This window comes from Capricornis sumatraensis, chromosome 20, assembly GCF_032405125.1.
Source record: "Capricornis sumatraensis isolate serow.1 chromosome 20, serow.2, whole genome shotgun sequence".
Taxonomy (NCBI): domain Eukaryota; kingdom Metazoa; phylum Chordata; class Mammalia; order Artiodactyla; family Bovidae; genus Capricornis; species Capricornis sumatraensis.
In genome coordinates, this window is record NC_091088.1 from 55,842,985 (window position 1) to 55,861,564 (window position 18,580).

The 18,580-nt window shown below is 56.3% G+C and overlaps 2 protein-coding genes across 3 annotated transcripts in view; both read left to right on the plus strand.

The window, feature by feature from the left end:
- The window catches only part of HNRNPUL1 (heterogeneous nuclear ribonucleoprotein U like 1), a 32,482-nt gene extending 30,921 nt beyond the window's left edge, over positions 1 to 1,561 (plus strand). For both annotated transcript variants that reach the window (XM_068993489.1, XM_068993490.1), the window contains exon 15: positions 317 to 1,561. In XM_068993489.1, the coding sequence (XP_068849590.1) occupies positions 317 to 433 (117 nt within the window). In that variant the 3' untranslated portion in view covers positions 434 to 1,561. The remainder of the gene's footprint in view (positions 1 to 316) is intronic.
- Positions 1,562 to 4,280: 2,719 nt separating this feature from the next.
- Positions 4,281 to 14,826, plus strand: CCDC97 (coiled-coil domain containing 97). Its single transcript, XM_068992357.1, has 5 exons — positions 4,281 to 4,430; positions 7,653 to 8,108; positions 9,981 to 10,259; positions 10,693 to 10,822; positions 12,609 to 14,826. The coding sequence occupies exons 1-5, from the start codon at positions 4,391 to 4,393 to the stop codon at positions 12,727 to 12,729; spliced, it is 1,026 nt and encodes a 341-aa protein (XP_068848458.1). The 5' UTR covers positions 4,281 to 4,390; the 3' UTR covers positions 12,730 to 14,826.
- Positions 14,827 to 18,580: the final 3,754 nt, after the last annotated feature.

An 18,580-nucleotide genomic window follows, 5' to 3' on the forward strand; every position in this document is an offset into this window, starting at 1 on the left:
GGCCAGTGTCCATTCTGATTGGTTGTTGCTAGGCCCCTGTACCTATTTTTGAGTATTTTGGTTGTGGTGTAACACCCACATCTAGCTACACTTGAAAGGGCAGTAGGTTGGCAAGCCAGGAGACCTGGGCTTCAGTCTCGAACTGCCCACCCATGCTACCTCAGGTCATTCACTTGTCCTCCCAAGGTACCTTGGTTTCTCTGTCAGGAGACCTGTGTGTTGACTGTCGTCACTGTACCATGGTGGGGGGGTGGTCGGGAGGAGCCAGATGTGGGTCTGAATGAACATGTGGCGTTCTTGGTTTCTCTCCCCCCAGTACGCCCAGCAGTGGAACCAGTACTATCAGAACCAGGGCCAGTGGCCGCCGTACTACGGGAACTATGACTACGGGAGCTACTCCGGGAACACACAGGGGGGCACAAGTGCACAGTAGCCACGTGCCCTGGAGGCCCCTGCCGGCTTCCTCCACCAGCGCCCACCTCAGTCCTCCTCATCCATCCCTCCCGGGTCCCGTGGTGCTGGGGGATGGGTCCTCCCAGGCTGCCTCCCCTCTGAGGGGCTCTTCCCCCACACAGGGCCGGGCATTTCCTCTGGATTCCAACAGGCAACAATGACCTTTTATTTTCTGTTCGTCCCCCTACCCTCTTCCTCCATTCCTCCTTTTTGACTAAAGACCCCCCTGCCCCTTGCCTTGGTCGTACAGTGAGGCTACAGGGCTGAGGGCAGGGCCCCTTCCTGTCCTCTCCTCCCAGCCCTGCTCTAGGCCCTCAGCTTCTCAGACTCTCATGCAGTTGGTTGTAAATTCTTCCAGGAGCTGTTTTACTGTCTACTTTTCAGGATTTAAAAAAAAAATCAAAAACTTAAAAAAACACAAGTTTTAAAAAGCAAAATGCAGAGGGAGGAAGCAGTGACAGATATTTTTTTGGTAATTATGCTTTTTTTTTTTTAATTTTTAGAACTTGTCCGTTTTTACTGTGGGTCGGCTGTTGATATTTCATCAGGATAACCATTTCTTTGCTGAGTTCAGGTGACAGAGGAAGAGCCACACCCTCAAAACACACACAAAACAAAACCACAGAATCATCTTTAACCTAACTTTTTATACAATGTCTCAGTTTCCCGTAACTTTGCACACAAGCTTCTGTGTTGAGTTGAATTGTACCTGCTTTTTGTATTTGGAGAGAGTGTGACTATTGAACTTGAAACCTTTTATTCCGGGTGTCTTGGTAGTTTCTCGTGGGATTAAGGGGGTAAGAGGGAAGAAGGGAGTTGGGGGGTTCCTACCCTTCAGAACATGAAGTTTCTCCCACTGCTCCTCTCCAGAGGTCTCCCAGTGCCAGACCTGAAGGTTTTTCCTACAGTGATCCTCTGATTATTTTTACTTCCCCTTGACCCATATGTTTTAACAGAACTTTTAACAAACTGCACTTATTAAGAAATGTGTTTGCCCTGTTTTGTTTTTGTTTTGTTTTCAATAAATGACATGACACCTCCTAGCAGGAAGGAAGCAGGGTTTCAACGCTGAAGTGTTACTGCAGTTGGCCTTTACTTGGGGTGGGGGCCTTTACAAGGGGACATTATTTACTCATTCATTAAATACTTACTGTGGGATTTGTGTTCCAGTTCAGTCGCTCAGTCGTATTCGACTCTTCGCGACCCCGTGAACCGCAGCACGCCAGGCCTCCCTGTCCATCACCAGCTCCTGGAGTCCACCCAAACCCATGTCCACTGAGTGGGTGATGCCATCCAACCATCTCATCCTGCCCTCAATCTTTCCCAGCATCAGAGTCTTTTCAAATGAGTCAGCTCTTTGCATCAGGTGGCCAAAGTATTAGAGTTTCAGCTTCAACATCAGTCCCTCCAGTGAACACCCAGGACTGATCTCCTTTAGGATGGACTGGTGGGATTTGTGTGCCTTTCCACATTTTTGGTGCTGGGTGTGCCCCCTTAAACCTGGGGCCCTCAGTTTAAAATCCACTAGTTCACTTTTAAAGTGGTTCTCTGGTTTCTGCCCCTTTCAGTCCACCCAAGCCCCTCCCAGAATTTGTGAATAGAAAGGATGTAACAGGTCCCTCAGCAGAGAGCAAGGTAGGGCCAGTGTTTGGGAACTAGGGCTGGACTGTTGGGGTCACCCCTGGGTGTGACTGCCCATCTACATTAGGTCTGGCCTGGGTGCTAGACTTAAGATGGTTCCTGACTGCCCCTGGATCCAGGCTAGTGGGGTTCCAGGAACTAATGTACCCAGCTAGTAAGTGTCAGTTTTTGCTCTGTTCTTAGCCACCCACTCTGGACAGTGTTAAGACCACAGCATGAGCAAAGGTGGTCTTGGACCCTGCTCTCAAGGGGCTCCCAGTCCAGAAGTGACACAGACCTCTCATGGAATGGTGACAGCGTCGAGATCAGCTGTGAGTGCGTGGATTGGGTGCGGGGTGTGGTGAGGGCTTCCTGAAGTAAGGGGAAAATTTTTTTCAAGTGGGAATGATCTAGGGTAGAGGATTGCATCCCCACAGCCTGTCCTTCCCTGGCAACTTGAGTCATTTCTTCTAGGCATGCTGTGCTCCTGGCCCCTTGTGAGGGACAAGGCTGGAACGCAGGAGGAGCCAGTTCAGCCCTACCTCTTCCCTCACATAACTATCTCAGAGCCTTCTGAAGGGGACATGGGCTACAAAAAAAGGGAGGAGGAAGGTTGACTACCTTTGAGGTCAAATGTGAGGTATCTGACTTGAGACGGAGCCAAGGTTGATGCCTAACGGCTACAAGTGATCCTAGAGCGGCCTCCCTGCTGAGAGGGCCTCAGGGCCTCAGGCCCTCTAGCCTGGGAAGTCCCCCTGCTGCATGCAGGCCCATGTGTTGGGCAAGAGTGCCCTCTGCTGGTCTCTCTCGGCAACATCTAAGTGTGATCAGTCCCCACCTATTCCAAGCAGCAACTGAGCCTCTTTGCTCCAGATCCCTTATCATGGGAGGGCAAATAGGAAGTTACTCCTCTGCTTTCAGCCATAATATCAGGGCTACTGCATCAGCCTCCTCACAGATCTCGCTGTCCTCCAGTCCATTACCCTGATGCCCTCACCCTCTTCTAGCTCTCCGCAGGATCAAGGAGCTCAAGCTACTTAATTCGGCTTACGTGGCCCACATACTTGGGCCTGGTGACCTCACTGGCTTTATCTTTTGCCAATCCCCTTTCAAACTTCCGATCACTAAGCTGTTCAGGGAGAGCTACAGGTTCCTTTTAGGCTCTAAATGCCATGAACTTCTGCCTTGGAAACGCATGTGTATTTGGAACTTTGCATAGATTCATGAGAGTCTCCGATCCTTGCAGTCTGGTCAGGGCCAAGTTTGAACTTTCCTACTCCTGGTGGCTCAGATGGAAGCGTCTGCCTGCAATGAGGGAGACCCAGGTTCAGTCTCTGGGTTGGGAAGATCCCCTGGAGAAGGAAATAGCAACTCACTCCAGCACTCTTGCCTACCAGGCTCCTCAGTCCATGGGGTCGCAAAAAGTCAGACATGACTGAGCGACTTCACTTTTCACTTCACTCCTTGACTATACTGAAGTCCTTGCAGCAAACAGAACTATGGATACCCGCCTTCCCTTCTAGGGCTTTGCCTTGCCCACTTCCTACATGAGACCCTTCTCTACCTCCCTCTTACCCTAATTCCTGCTCATCTTTCAGGTCTCAGGGTATCCTTTACTCCCAGAAAGAAACCTACCTTGGGCCCTCCAGGCTGGGACGGACAGCTCCCTTAGCTGAACCTGTGGGTCCATCAGCCCTGCCCATTTGGTCAGTGGTTTGAATGCCAGTCCTTACCTACCACCTAGGGCAAATCAAGACCAAGGTCTTCTTTCCACACCTGCAGATTCTTCAGGTCCTGGAAACAAAGTGGGACGTTCAGTCTCTGATCTCACCACCAATCGTGCTAACCAGGGACTGGGTGTGATGACAGGCATGCTACAAGACTTAGCAAATATTCTTTGAGGTGGTGAAGAGGATAGACAGGTTTAAACCAGAGCCCAAGCACTCAGAGGTCATGAAGGGTGGTGATTCATCCATTCCCAAATGAAGCATGCTGGGCTCGGGTCAGTAGTGCACAGGTTGAACACTGCTTCCCTCCTGAAACCCCACAATTTCGTAGCGGTTCAGGTTGGCGGGGGTGGCCCGGAAGAGCCTCTCTGGCCCTGGCGCCCTTTTCCTGCCCGGCTGGAGTGGGCGGGGTCGGGCAGCAGCACGCGTGCGCAGAGGAAGGGCCGCCTTCGTCCCGGAACTTTGGTTTTTGATGCCGTGGAGCACCCGGTCCCAGGAATGTACTCAGCCGGAAGTGGCCTCTAAGGACCTGCGTCAGGAATTGGTGTTAGGAGCTCGCCACGGCGGGTAACAAGTCGTAGACAATCGGGATGGAGGCCGTAGTGACCGCGGCGAGGGAACCTGGTGAAGGTGAGGTCCTGACCGCGCGGAGGCGGCAGGAGGGTGGGGCTGCAGTGTCACTGTGAAATGTTTCCCCTTGAAGGTGAAGGAGGACTGTATAAAAGAGGGCACCTGTCCTCGGCCTTACCTGTCCGCTTCACCGCTTTGTCCAGATTAACCCCTGTCTTGGCAGGCTGACCTCTTTTATCCCATCGCCTCCCCCGAAAGTAACCTCTTCCAGTTCTTTCGGTGTCCCGGGCTAACCCGTTTCCTTACGAGGCTAACTCAGGCTAGCAAACCTGTCCCTGTCCTGGGCTAACTCTCGCATTATCTCAGCCAACCTTGCTTTCTCATGTTACCTCCTTCCCTTGACTCCTCCCCTCCCACGCAAACTCTTCTTTGCTAACGCCTCCCCACATTTCACTCTAATTCCCTTTCTCCGAAAGTCCACAGTCCCATCTGCTTACTCAGGGTCGTTAATCCATTTCTGTGCTCTCTTTTGCGTTTTCAATCTTTATTTCTCCTGATGCCTCTCCCATCAGTACCTAAAATGCTTTTGTTTTGCAAGTTTTAACCTAAAAAGCTATCCCTTGATTCCATGCCGCCTTCCAGATACCATTTAATCTTCTCCAAAGAGTCATTTACACTTGCCTCCTCTTCCCACCCACTGCTGTCTGACTTTTACCTTCAGAAACTGCACTGATTAGGGTCCCCAGTGACCTCCCTGTGTAGTTTTTTTTTTCTTTTTTTCTTTTTGTCTTAAGAAAGATTTATGTATTTATTTATTTATTTATGGCTGGGGTGGCTCTTTGTTGCTGCATGCAGGCTTTCTCTAGTTGTGGAGAGCCAGGGGCTACTCTTTGTTGCGATGCACAGGCTTCTCACTGTGGTGGCTTCTCTTGTTGCAGAGCACAGGCTCAGTAGTCGTGACCTATGGGTTTATTTGCTCCAAGGCATGTGGGATCTTCCCAGACCAAGGATCGAACCGGTGTCCCTTGCATTGCAAGGTGGATTCTCAACCATTGTACCACCAAGGAAGCCCCACTCTGTAGTTAAACCACATGGCCCGGTTCAGGTTTTTTTTCTTATTAAACTACTTGCAGAATTTGATGCCATTGACCCCTCTGTCTTTACTGAATGTTTTTCTTTGGTTTCTGTGACACCATTCTTTCTGATTTCCTTCCTATCTCTCAGGCTCCTCCTGCTCAGCCAGCATTAGTTTCCCATGGCTGCTGTAGCAAATGACCACAAATTGAGTGGCTTAAAACAACAGGAATTTCTTCTCTCACAGTTCTGGAGGCCAGGAGTCTGAAATCAGTATCACTGAGTTGACATCAAGGTGTCAGCAGGGCCGAGGAGGCCCTAAGGAGAACCCATTCCTCAGCTCTCCTAGATTCTGGTGGCTCCTCGCATTCCGTGGTTTGATCCCACATCACTCCAATCTCTGCTCTGTCTTCACCTTGCCTTCTCCTCTGGGTCCATCAGATCTCGCTTTGACAGGACACTTGTAATGGCATTTAGGGCCCACCAGGATAATCCAAAAGAATCCCCCTATTTCAAGGTCCATACCTTAATCACATCTGCAAAGACCTTCTGAGTTTTGTGGAGGGGGGGTTTGGCCGTGTAAGGTTAACATTCACCGGTTCCAGGAATTAAGATGTGGCTATATTGGGGGGCCATTTTTAGCCTCTCACAGCCTCCTTCCCATCCAGTCATGGCTCTTTCTTAGTCCCTCCTCTCTTTTCATCCCTCACACACTCTCCTGTACCCTCCCTGTGACTTATTTCCTTCAGCTCCACCGCTTTCCGTGTCTCTGATGACTTCTGTAACTGTCCCCAGAGCAACACTTCTCTCCTGAGAAGTCTCCAGCCCCAGGTACCAGCAGTCTCATAAATGCCTTCCCGTGGGTGTCTCCGGGCCTGTCATACATCCATGTCCCAAATTGGTCTCAACATCTTCCCCCAAATGTGCTCCTCATCCATGCCTGTGTGTCAGGGACAGTTTCACCAGTTTACTGGCCAGAGGCCTGGACCTTAACTGAATGCCTTCCTCACCTTCCAGCCCTTCAATCCCATGACTTGTCCTAGTCAGCCTCTCAAGCATCTTTTTAATCTACCCTCTCTTCCACAGCCCCTTACATGGTCCAGCCCAGTCTTCTCTTGCCTCAGTGATTAAAACGCTCCCTGAAGCCCATTGCACCATAATCACCACCCTCTTTCTCTTCCCCATCCCAGTCAAGCTACCTAAAGGAGTTGTCTATACTTCCCCTCTTCACTTATTTCCTGCTTGCAGTAGCCTTGCTCCAGTTCCCACCACTTTTGAGAAAACAGCTCTCACCAAGCCTTGCCCAGCCCTCAGCTTTTCTGTTTCCAGTGCCGGTACTGGCTTTGACCTTGTCTGTCTTCTCCCATCAGACCAGGTGCTCCCTGGGAGCTGATTTGGATCCCTCAGTGGGTCTTCAGCGTTGCCCAGCTCAGGGCCCAGCACAGATTTAGAGTTGCTGAAGAGTGGTTAGATGGATGTGTGTGAGTAGGAGAGAAGGATGGATGAATGAGTGGAGTTAGTGAATGTATGGAAGATTTCATGAACAAGGGAAAAGGCAAAATAGAGTGAATCAGTGACTGAAGTGGTCAAGGACTAAGGAAACACACCAAGCACACTTCTCTCTCGGGGCCTTTGCCCTGGCTCTTTCCTCTGCCACTTCCCACAGAAATCTCATGGCTCAGTCCCTGATGGCCTCAGGTCTCTAACTGAAATGTCACTTTTTTGGCAAGACCTTCACTGACTGTCCACTTAAAACTGCAGCCTGACCCCCATACCCTCCTCCTTCTCTCTTTTTTAATTTACTTTACAATACTGTATTGGTTTTGCCATACATCAACATGAATCTGCCACGGGTGTACACATGTTCCCAATCCTGAACCCCCCTCCCACCTCCCTCCCCATACCATCTCTCTGGCTCATCCCAGTGCACCAGCCCTCCTCCTTCCCTCTTAATTTTCCTGCACGGCTCTTGGAACCACCTAACACACTATTGTTTCCACTAATCATGTTTCCATTTGTCTGCCTTCCCCACTGAACTGTCAATCTCTTGCTTAGGTTGGTCTCTCTAGGGCCTAGAACAGTGCCCAGAATATAGCAGGTGCTCACTCAATGTGAAACGAGTGAGTGAGTGAGCACTCAGTCCCTGTCACCCACTCCCCCTATCCCCTCTCCCATCCCTGGAGTGACTGATCTCCCCTCTCCCCACAGGCCACACAGAGCCCAGTCCTGGGCACTGGGGGGAGCTGAGCTGGACCCCGGTCCTGCCCAGACCCCAGGACAAGGCGGAAGCAGCAGAGGGAACCCCAAGGGCCCTAGATGCCGACCCCCCTGAAGTGGAGGACCCGGCGGTGAGTGCCATGCTGCGTGCGGTGGCTGCCAGCCGCCTGCCCGTGTGCAGCCAGCAGCAGGGCGAGCCCGACCTGACGGAGCGGGAGAAGGTGGCCATCCTGGGCCAGCTGTACCACGAGAAGCCGCTAGTGTTCCTGGAGCGCTTCCGCACAGGCCTCCGGGAGGAGCACCTGGCCTGCTTTGGACACTTGCGTGGTGACCACCGCGCAGACTTCTACTGTGCCGAGGTGGCCCGGCAAGGCACCACCCGCCCCCGCACGCTGCGCACCCGCCTGCGTAACCGCCGCTACGCTGCCCTGCGTGAGCTCATCCAAGGTGTGGGGGCACACGGGCTGAGCGGGAGGGGAGACTGCGGCAGAGGAAGTAGAAACAAGGGTGCGAGAGCAGAAACAGATGGAGATCCCGGAAAGACGGAGACAGAAATGTGGGGTGACAGGGCGCGATAGGGAGAGACAAGCAGGGACTCACGGGTAGAGAATGGCACAGGCAGTGAGAAGGGCTGGAATTTTGCAGATGACAGAAGTGCCATTTCAGGCCAGCGGGTCAAGGACACAGTGACCAGCACAGTGATAACTGGTCATCCCTCAGGAAAACTAGGTCCCTACCTGATACTGTACAAAGAGGCATTGCCAGAAACCCAGGGGAGTATGTTCAGGAAAGGCCTCTTGAAACACACACACGTGTGAAATGCAGGGAGAAAAACATCAGTGGGACTTCCCTGGTGTTCAGTGGCTCAGACTCCGCCTTCCAGTCCAGGGGTCCAGGTTCATCCCCAGTCAGGCAGCTAAGATCCCTCCGACCGATAACCCAAATTACAAAACAGAAGCGGTGTTGTAACAAGATTCAGTTAAGACTTTAAAAATGGTCCACCTCAAAAAATCTTGGAAAAAAACAAAACACGAAAGAAAATATCAGTACCTTTTTCTCTTTTCTTTAATTTTTAAATTTTTTGAAATTTTTGTGTAACGTTGTTACCCTTTTGCCCATGATGTAATTACAAGCAGCTTTGTGACCGAAGACACCAGAACTAAAAGATGCTAAAAGATGAGAGCAAATGAAGGAGAGGGTGAGTTAAGCTCTAGTCAGAGAGAAGGCACAGGCTATAGAGAAGGGGGACTGGAGAGGGACACAGTGACAGATGAGGAGCAGGGGTGAAGAGCTGAGGGAGGGTGAGAGTGAAGGAGCTGGGGTGAGACAGTAGAAACTGAGGAAGCGGGGGGAGAGAGAGACGGGGGCAGACAGGGGCAGGGGAGGGGAGGCAGAAACCGAGACCCAGAGAGAGAGAGAGTGCCAGTGAGAGATAAGGAGAGAGAGAGACTGACTGGTGAGGAACACCAGAAACAGCTATGGAGGCAAGAGGGGGGACAAGACAGAGCCCAGCATAGGGCTCTCGAGGGCGGGGCTGGGCAGGCTGAACTGCTATCTAAGGGACAGAGCTGCCTCTGCAGGGGCAGACAGCTAGGGGAGGTGGGAAGGCCCTGAGACTGAGGGGCAGGGAAGCCCGGCCCACCTGAGGGGTGAGGTGTGGGGTTTGGAAGACCAACAGGGACGCCCACACCTGGCCAGGCGCCCTGCGAGGCCTGATCTGGTGCACACGCACACCTGCTCCATGCAGATGTATTCCTACATGCCCAGCAGTGCAGGCGTGTCCAGGCAACAGCCAGAAGGAGGCTCAGCAGACAGGCATGCACGGTCTACACACCAGCTCCCCTGTGCAGTGTATTTGCCCACAGTGCCCTGCTCACCAGCTCCGAGACACGGGCCCAAGCAGTGTGCTGATGTGTGCACGCATACATGCACGCATGTGCATGCACACATGGGGTGCAAATCCTTGCCAGCACAGCTGCACATGGGCCCTAGGCCACCAGGGCCTCAGGGGCCAGAATGTCCAACAACATGACTGGACCCGACAAACTTGGGACACCTGAGTCCACATGTAGATACAGGCCTGGTCATGTTCACGTGCTCACACATGTTCGTGAGTCCTCGTGGTCACAACCTCAGACATCTGTGCATGTTTCACTGCATTCCTGAATTTGGACAGTCACACACTTGTGTGTCTACAGCTTCCAGTCAGCATGGTTCCACGGCTGGGTGGACACAGGTCTGCCCAGATGCTCACCCCCACCCAACCCTCGCCTCACCCGCCGACCCAGACCCCGCGCCCACCCTCTCTCCTCCATGCAGGGGGCGAGTACTTCAGCGACGAGCAGATGCGCTTCCGGGCCCCACTGCTGTACGAGCAGTACATTGGGCAGTACCTGACCCAGGAGGAGCTCAGCGCCCGCACCCCGGCTCACCGGCCGCCCAAGCCCGGCCCCCCCGGCACGCCCACCTGCCCACTCTCCGACCTGCTGCTCCAGTCCTACCAGGAGCGGGAGCTGCAGCAGCGGCTGCTCCAGCAGCAGGAGGAGGAGGAGGCCTGCCTAGAGGAGGAGGACGATGAGGAGGACGAAGATGAGGAAGGTGAGGGCCGGTGGCCAGGGGGCCCCAGCATCGGCACACCCAGCCCCAGCCTGTGTGCCGTAGCTCCTTGGCGGCACCACCTGCAGGAACAGATGGCACATCCTCCCCTGCCTGCCCTGAGCACCCCGGCCCTTCCATCCTCTCCAACATCCCTGTCCCCCTCCTCGAAGGACATCCCTCACCTCCAGGCCTTCACTCATGCTGTTCCCTCCGCCTGGAGGGCCCTCCCTTGACCGCCCTCCTTCAGGTGTCAGGTCTCCACCCTGTTCTGTGGCCTCCAAAACACTGCGTTGTCACGGGTTTGATGTATGCCCTGGGAAGGTAGGGACAGGGCCATCGCGGTCACTGTCCTGTTCCCAGGGCCGCCCAGCATGAGGGATGCAGCTCTCTATGTACCTCTCACACCCCCCCACCCTGGGCATCTCCCCTACAGACCATAGACCTGGCAACGACTCGGAGGCCTGGGTCCCCGACTCGGAGGAGCGGCTGATCCTGCGGGAGGAGTTCACCAGCCGCATGCACCAGCGCTTCCTGGATGGCAAGGATGGGGACTTTGACTACAGGTGCTCCCCTGCCCTCGCCCCTGGTCCCCCAGCCCGGCACCCCACAGGGCAGGGGCTCTGGGTTCACCCAGCTTAGGGGTGATCAGAGGTCAGTGGGTGACCCTGGAGCAGCTTTGTTGATTTCTGAGCCTCTGTCCCCTCCCCCGAAAGAGGGATTTGAGTGGGGCTGACGTTCAGCTCCACGTTGATAGACCACCAAAACATTCCTGTCCGGGTAGATGATATGGCAGCCTGATACGATGTGTCCCCAGGACCGCAGACCTCCTCTTGCTGCAGTAATCACTGCAGGGTGACGCCTGGTGTGGAGGGGCCTGTGCCGGGCGCCCTTGCTGTGCTCGTTGTTCATTTCTCCAGTACAACTCTAGGGAAAAGATTCCCAGGCCACCTGAGAGAAAAGAGATTTTGCATCAAGGAAAAGGACACAGGCGAGTGAAGTATCAGAGTGAAAAGATAGATGCTTTTTGTTAACTGTGGCAGCCTCGCCTTGTGGTCTGAAACATCAGGTGTGGCAGCAGAGGCCCCACCCCCGACAACACGTGAACAAGCAGCCCCTCGGGTCTCATCAGTAGAATGGGGGTCCTCATTGCCTCGGCCACGCCAGCCCCTGGTACCAGAGCATCTCTGGTCCAGTCTGGGATCCCCAGCTCTAGAGGCAATTCTGGCTGATCCACTTCGACATTTATCACTGTCAGGGCTCCACACAAAGCAGTGAGTAGAGTGCGTGGGCCCTGGGCACTCAGTAAGGACACCACTGCCACCATAAAGCCAGGTGCCCATGAGAAAGTCAGGCCCAGCATGGGGTGTGGTGTGGGCCAAAGCCTGTGCCATCTGTGGGGGTCGGGGGAGGGAGCTGCTGGCCTGCATTCACCACTAGGTTCTCAGCGCTGCCGTGTCCAGACTCTGGGGATCAAGCAGGGAACAAAACCAGTGGAAGGATTCTCTGTCCAAGGGCGTCCCACTCCAGTGAGGAAGGCAAGAAAGGTCTAGTGAGGGAGCCAGAAAGAAAAAGCAGGGGGGTGGGTGATGAGGTGGCCAGGAGAGGCTCTCTGAGCAGGTGACATTGGAGCAGAGACCTGCAGCAGGGGAAGGGTAGGCGAGGGAAGAGCATTCCCTGCAGGGGGCAGGAGCAGGAGTCTTGGGGGGCACAGACAGCCACAGGGCGGGTGAGGAGGGAGCCAGGTGGTCTCATCAGAGGCGAGGGGGTTGAACTGGACAAGGCTTCGTGCACCGGAGAGTGTGAGCAGGCCTGGGAGGGTCCTCAGAACAGGACCCCTGGCTGCCTGAGGACAAGGTTTCTCCCTGTTGGCACCGTGGACCTTTTGGTCCAGATAATCCTTTGTGCGGACTGTCCTGCGTGCGGCGGGCGTTGACCAGCCTGCCTGGCCTGTACCTCCTGAACACCAGCAGGAGCCCCCGCCTCCAAGTTGTAACAACCAAAATGTCCCCAGTTACCACGAATGTTCCCTGGGGTGGGGGTGGGGGGCAGGATCTTCCTGGTTGGGAAGAACTGCCTCTGGGGAATGTGGGCCCATGTGTCACCGCATCTTCCAGCTTTTTAAGAGAAACCAGGAGTTGTCTTGTAAGATCTGTCTTTGGCAAGTGTTACTTTTTGTGTGAAGCCCTCAGAGACCCAGCCTAACCCAACTGTAAGTTAGCTCCAACTTATAGCTGCCAGCAAACGGCCTTTGATTTCGGGGGCACCCCGGGCCCCAGCTCTTCCACCAGGTGAGAAGTGGGGAGGCCGGTGGCAGGCAGAGCCCATCCCTGACAGCCCCTCCCCCTGCAGCACCGTGGATGACAACCCCGACTTCGACAACCTGGACATCGTGGCCCGGGACGAGGAGGAGAGGTACTTCGACGAGGAGGAGCCCGAGGACGCGCCCAGCCCGGAGCTGGACGGGGACTGATGGCTGCGGCCGCCCACCGCCTCCCGCCCGCACGAGGCCAGCTCAGGGACTTTCTCTAAGCAGAAGCGGGCGGTTGCCCGGTGCCACCAAGCCTGGTGGTGGTCTCCACACCCTCTCCCCAGCTGTGCCTGGGCATCCCCCTACCCCTCATCACCCACCTCAACCTCTTTCTCTCTGCCTTTCTAGCTCCTGCTATCTCTGTCTCTCTCTCCCTACCTCCCTGTTTCTCCTTTCTGCCTTTCTCTTTCTTCCCCTCCCTCTGTGCCTTGGCCCCTGTCCCCACCACAGGGCCCGGGATGAACATCCTCCCCTGGACCTAGGCCAGGGGCCCTCTGGCTGGAGCTGGCCAGGCTGACCTCAGAGCAGCGCTTCCCACTCTGCCCCGCCGCCAGCCCTGCCCTGACTCTCCTGCGCTCTGCACTGGCGTCTCAGGCTCGCAGGTGCACCTCCGTGCCTGGTACCTTGTTTCCTGTGGATTCAGCTCTCGGGACCCATGGCCACACATTCCCATCTCTCTAAGCCTCTGCTGGTTCTGTCCCTCTCTGCCTTTATCTCTGGGTTTCAGGATCCCCGCCTCCTCCCCAGGCTGTGAGCATCCCCCATCCTGGCTGCTGTGGGCAACAGAGCCTGGCTGCTGAGTAACCCAGCCTCGCTGTGGACAGCGGGGAGACCCTGGAAGTGGCCACCTGCTCTCACCTCTCCCTCAGGGCTCAGGTTTGGGAAAGGTGGGCAGGAGCAACGTGGGACCACGGGCCTGCTAGGTTGGGTAGGGGGGACTCTCCCCCCTCCCAGCATCCCTCTCCCAGCCACAATTTTCCCTCCCTTCCTTCCTTCACTTCCTCCACCTCCCTCTCCCTCTCCTGTTTACACTCCCCGAATTCGCACAGGCTGTTATCATGGGTCCTGAGTCATCCCACATATACACACAGTCGGCCCCAGCCTCCCTGCCCCCAGGCAGCCACAGAGCCAGCCCCGCGGAGCCCCCTGCCGCCCTGGGCTAATGGGAGCCAGATGGCCGCCTGGTGACTCAGCAGCCGGCCTGTGGGAACCCAGGCGTCCCGCCTTCCCATGGCCCCGCACTCAGCTCATGCTCCCCCAGCAGACATACACAGAAGGGGCTGGCTGCTAGCAGGGGGAGGACACAGGCCATACGCTGGAGAAGAGGGGTGTGGGGACCCCTCACTCCCATGAGCCAGGCCATGGCCTGGCCTGAAAGCCCTCTCAAAACTGCCTCCAGCATGCAGCCCAGGGTGAAGGGAGACTCCCAGGACTCCTGGGGCTACAGCACTTGACACCCAGGGCTCCGCTCTGCCCTCTGGGTCAACTGGAATTAGAGCCAGACACAGAAAGTGAAAGCTGGATGGAGGCTGGAGTTGGAGGGGTGGTCAGTATAGTTCAGATTATTGAATAAGGAAGCTTCCAGTTCCTGAGCAGTTCGGTCCTGTGCCAGGCCCTGGCCAGGTGCCTGATGCTGGACTGAACCTCCAGACAGCCCCAGGAAGCAGGGTCTCCGTCCCATTCCATGTGTGGGCCATGGGCAGCCCAGAAAGGAGATGTCACATACTCAAGGCCAAGTCTTCGAGATCACCTCCTGGCCTGCCTGTCCACTCTCAGGGCCACGCAGCGTGGACGGACACACCCTTTTCTCGGGGGTACCGACTGAAGGAGGGTCAGCTGCTGAGGCCGCCAACAGTGGATAACGCCTTTGGGGCCCTCCTGGTATGCTAGGCACTGCCGTTCCTCTCCACAGACGCATGGAATCTTCTAGTGTTTAGTCAGTACCTGGATCACTGGACCATCACAGATATCCCGTGCAGTGCATACTCTCAGCACCGACGGTGCATCTCAGAGGAGGCGCAAGGCTATCCCGTCAGCCAGACCCCCAGCTTGGAAAGATGAAGAGGGTGGGATGTTTGTCTCAGGTGCTCGTGTTCATGCCCTCAAGTGGTGAGGGGTCTTTCATACCACAAGTATCGGCCCCGGATGACCTGTACATTTTCCTTTTGATCATTAAATTTGTGATATACTGTGCCATACATAAATTTGTTACATAATTTTTTAAGTGATGAGAGACAGCATTTTGAGTCAGAATTAGGGTTAGTCAGATGGTGGAGCAGGAGCGTCTGTGCCTGAGACAGAGGTGGAGCCCGGAGACACACCCCCGTCAGAGCCGGTGAGACACCGAGGTGCCCAGAGAGGCGCCTGCCCCTCCGCTCCCGCTCCTTGGGGTTGGGGTGGGCGGAGAGGCTGAGTCAGGGAGGGGAGAGCCCCTCTGGGGGCATCCGGCCCCCACCCCCGTGTCTCCGGTCTGTCCTCCTGGTCGGGCTCTGCTGGCAGCCGGCTCCCCTCACACACACACACACACACACACACATCTGACACCTCTGTGCCTCCCGCCAGGGCTAAGCCTGCCCCAGCCCCTCTGCTCACTGTCCCCTCCTTCCTCTGCCCCTCCCCTTGCTCCGTCGTCTCTCTGGGGGCGCTGTCTCTGCAGCTCTGTCAGTATCTCCCCTCCCAGCCCCTTCTCTTCCCACTGCTCTGCCCCCCACCTTTCTCTCTCCTTGTCTTTCCCTCCCTCAGTCTCTGCTTCCCCATACCTTTCTGTCGCAGCTCCCCGCCCCAGCTGCTGCTCCTCTTGGCTTCACCCTCATTTTTTCCTACCCCTCTCTCTGCTGTCTCCTGGCCCACCCTCCTCGTTCCCACTCTGTTGGTCTCTCTCCCAGATCCTGGGAAGCCCAACGGGAATGTGCGGGTCAGGGCTTCACTGATGGTCCCTGGGAGCCCAGGATGAGGGGTCACCACCTCGCCCCCACCCAGAAAGGGGGCGGGAAGGGGCAGCGAGGCTGTGGCCTGTCTGGCCAGAAGGAAGTGACTCTGCTGTGGCCTGGTCACCCCCGCCCCCAAGGACCTGCCGGGCTGCTACCACCCCCGGACTGGGGCCGAGTAAACACAGCCGCCAGCAGCTCAAGATATTTATACCGAGGTCCGGGCGTGGGTCCAGTGCCCACCACAGCCCCTGCCCTGCCCTGCCCGCCACAGCCAGCCCCAAGCCAACGTGGCACCAGCCAGCAAGGGGACGCGGCCGCAGACACAGCCAGCCTCCAGTCGGCACGGAGGCCGCCAGGCGTGTTGCTTGGGACGCCAGCGGCTTCACTGGGGACACAGGATGCCCCCCTGCCCTGGAGACACCAGAGCACAAATGCAGCCCTGCACACGCAGCTGCCCATGAACGTGAACACACACTCCACTGAAAACTCCAAAGCAACAGTGCAAAATAGAGACCCATGCAGCTGCTCACACACTGAAGTCATCAGCCCACATGTGGGGACAGAATGCAGACCCACCTGCTCACAGACCCCACAGAGGCTGAGAACACCAGTCCCGGAGATGGACATGCACACACACCGCGAGGACAGCAAGCATGTGGCAGACACACCCCACAGATACAAACATGCTCAGAATACCAGCCACACACACTGATCACGAAACAATGTAACCCAGAGGCCACTTGCCCACAGACACACTGGGAACTGTTACACACACATACTGAAAACAGCCTGAGCAGGAAACACAACACACACACACTGTACCTCCTGGAAACACACTTCTCACAGACCCATAAACACACTTCTACTCAAACTTAAGCTAAGAATGTACAAATTTACCCCCAGAGAAGAGCACAGTATTGAGGGAAAAATCCAGAGAAATAACACACCCCAGGGACACAACAAACTTACACACACAGGCTAACCGGGTCACATGGTGTCAGGACACAGAAACCAGAGTGCACACCAGCTTGTACAGCAGAAACAGAAAGCAGGTGCAAGCGCCACGAATGCAGCACAGTCACACACACACACACATTCACAGTAGAAACGAAAGACACCGCACACTGATGTCCAGAGATCGAGGCAGAAGGGGATTTTCTGTCCTCCCTCTCACCGCGCCCCTCCCTTTCTCCCTCTCTCGCTGACCCCGTCCCAGGTCCCAGGCATGTCTGGGGGAGGGGGCAGGAAGGCCTGGGCTGGCCTCCCTCGGCCCTGCTTCCTGCCCCGTGGGGGCTGGACGGGAAGCTGGGGCTCCAGCCGGAACCCAGGCTCCCCCCACGACTTCCCTCCCCGCCCGGGCTGCCCGCGGAGGCGGGGGAGGGGAGCGGGCCCCCCCCCCGAACCCCCGGGTTCGCCCCTGCGGCTGGCTGGGGGCCGATCCTGCGAGGTCCGGCCTTCCCGCGGGGGCCCGGTGCGGGAGCGGCCCGGAAGGTGCTGAGCCCGCGGCTTTCCCTGCCCCCGGCGCCCGGGCAGGTGGGCGGGGTGTGGCCCGAGGGCGGGGCCGGGGCTCGGCGGCCGCGGGAGCGCGCGGCCGGGACTTGTCCCGGGCCCGGGCGCGAGCTGGGCGTGTGAGGGCCGCGGCCCCGGGGGTGTGTCCGGGTGTGGGGGACTCTCCGTCTGGGCCCCGGGGTGTGACAGTGCGTCTGGGTATGACGGGGCGGCCGCCGTCCGGAGGGCCGCGGGGGGACTCCCCGGGCTGAGCGTGTGGAGCGGCAGCTGTCAGGCCGAGTGGGCACGACCGTGCGGCCCTGACGTGTCAGGCCTCCGTGTGTGGGACGCACCTGGGTGGGGCCGTGACGTGTCAGGCCGTGTGCGTGCACGCTGTGCCTGTGGGTGACAGTGACCCCTTGGAGGATGTTTGTGTAACTGCTGGTGGGTCGCAACCGGAGTCTCTGCTTCATTTCCTGAGCGGCTCGGATGCTGCGAGGAGTGTGTGCGTGACACTGCTCTTCCTCTCTGTCTGCTGTGCGCTGGTTGTGACCAGGACCCCACAGGAAAGACTTGTGTCGCTGCGTCTTGCTGTGTCCCCGTTGCAGTCTCTGCTTATGGTGTGTCCCAGCGGAACTCCAAGGCTGGGCTGTGTGCATGGAATGGGGCAGTGTGTCACACTGGCACCAGGTCTCCCAGCCAGTGACTCGGGTCCCGCAGGTGTCTGTGTGTCCACTGTGGCACTCAGGCGACGCTGTGGGACCTTTACCCATATCTGAACCTCTGTGTGAATGTGTGCATATGTATGCCACATCCTCGTGGGGCTGCAGTGACTACTATTCATATCCTCATGTCCTTGGCATCTTCACACCAGAGGCTGCTAACAATGGCGACACTTTCTTGAATAGAGACCTCCTCTGGTCCCTCATCTCATGCCTGGCCCTTTACGGCTCCCAGACCTGGGGCAGCAGGAGTGACCACACGTCTACCGCTGGTCTGGGCTGGAAGGGGGCAGATGCTGGGACTCATACATCCAGACCTAGAGCTGCTGTCCCCCTGCCCCCAACAAAGGAAGCTCAGCACTCACACCATCCTCCCCCACGGGGGTCACTGGGCAAAACAGGTTAAGGAGAGGGCCAGGGAGAGATAGGAACTGAAACCAGGGAGGAAGAGGGGAAACTGAGAGGCCAGAGAAAGAGGAAGCAGGGCAGAGTTCACCAGCAAGACCCCAGCAGATGGGAACAAACAGCTCAGAGAACAGGTTCTCACAGGTTCCTTGATGGGGCTCTGGAAGGTGGGATCAGTGCAGAAGTCGTGTGCATAAACCCTCAACTCCAGCTGCCTGGATTCGAATCCCAGCTTTGCCATTTGCTAGCTGTGTGACCTTAACAAGTCACTTAACCTCTCTGTGCCTCAGTATTCCCATCTGTGGAGTGGGGAGCAAATGGTCCCTGTAGCAGGAATTGTCAGGCTTTTCCTATCAAGGGTCAGATAATAAAGGTTTTTGACTTTGCACACTTTCTATTCAACTCTGCCCTTGCAGCACTAAAACAGCCAGACAGTACAGTAGGGAACGACCGTGGCTTTGGTCCAGT

Bases quoted from the DNA above. Each gene is read 5' to 3' on its own strand.
- CCDC97 (XM_068992357.1), top strand. From the start codon at position 4,391: ATGGAGGCCGTAGTGACCGCGGCGAGGGAACCTGGTGAAG. The intron at 4,431-7,652 runs GTGAGGTCCTGA...CTCTCCCCACAG, and splicing joins GGCGAGGGAACCTGGTGAAG to GCCACACAGAGCCCAGTCCT. The intron at 8,109-9,980 runs GTGTGGGGGCAC...TCCTCCATGCAG, and splicing joins CCTGCGTGAGCTCATCCAAG to GGGGCGAGTACTTCAGCGAC.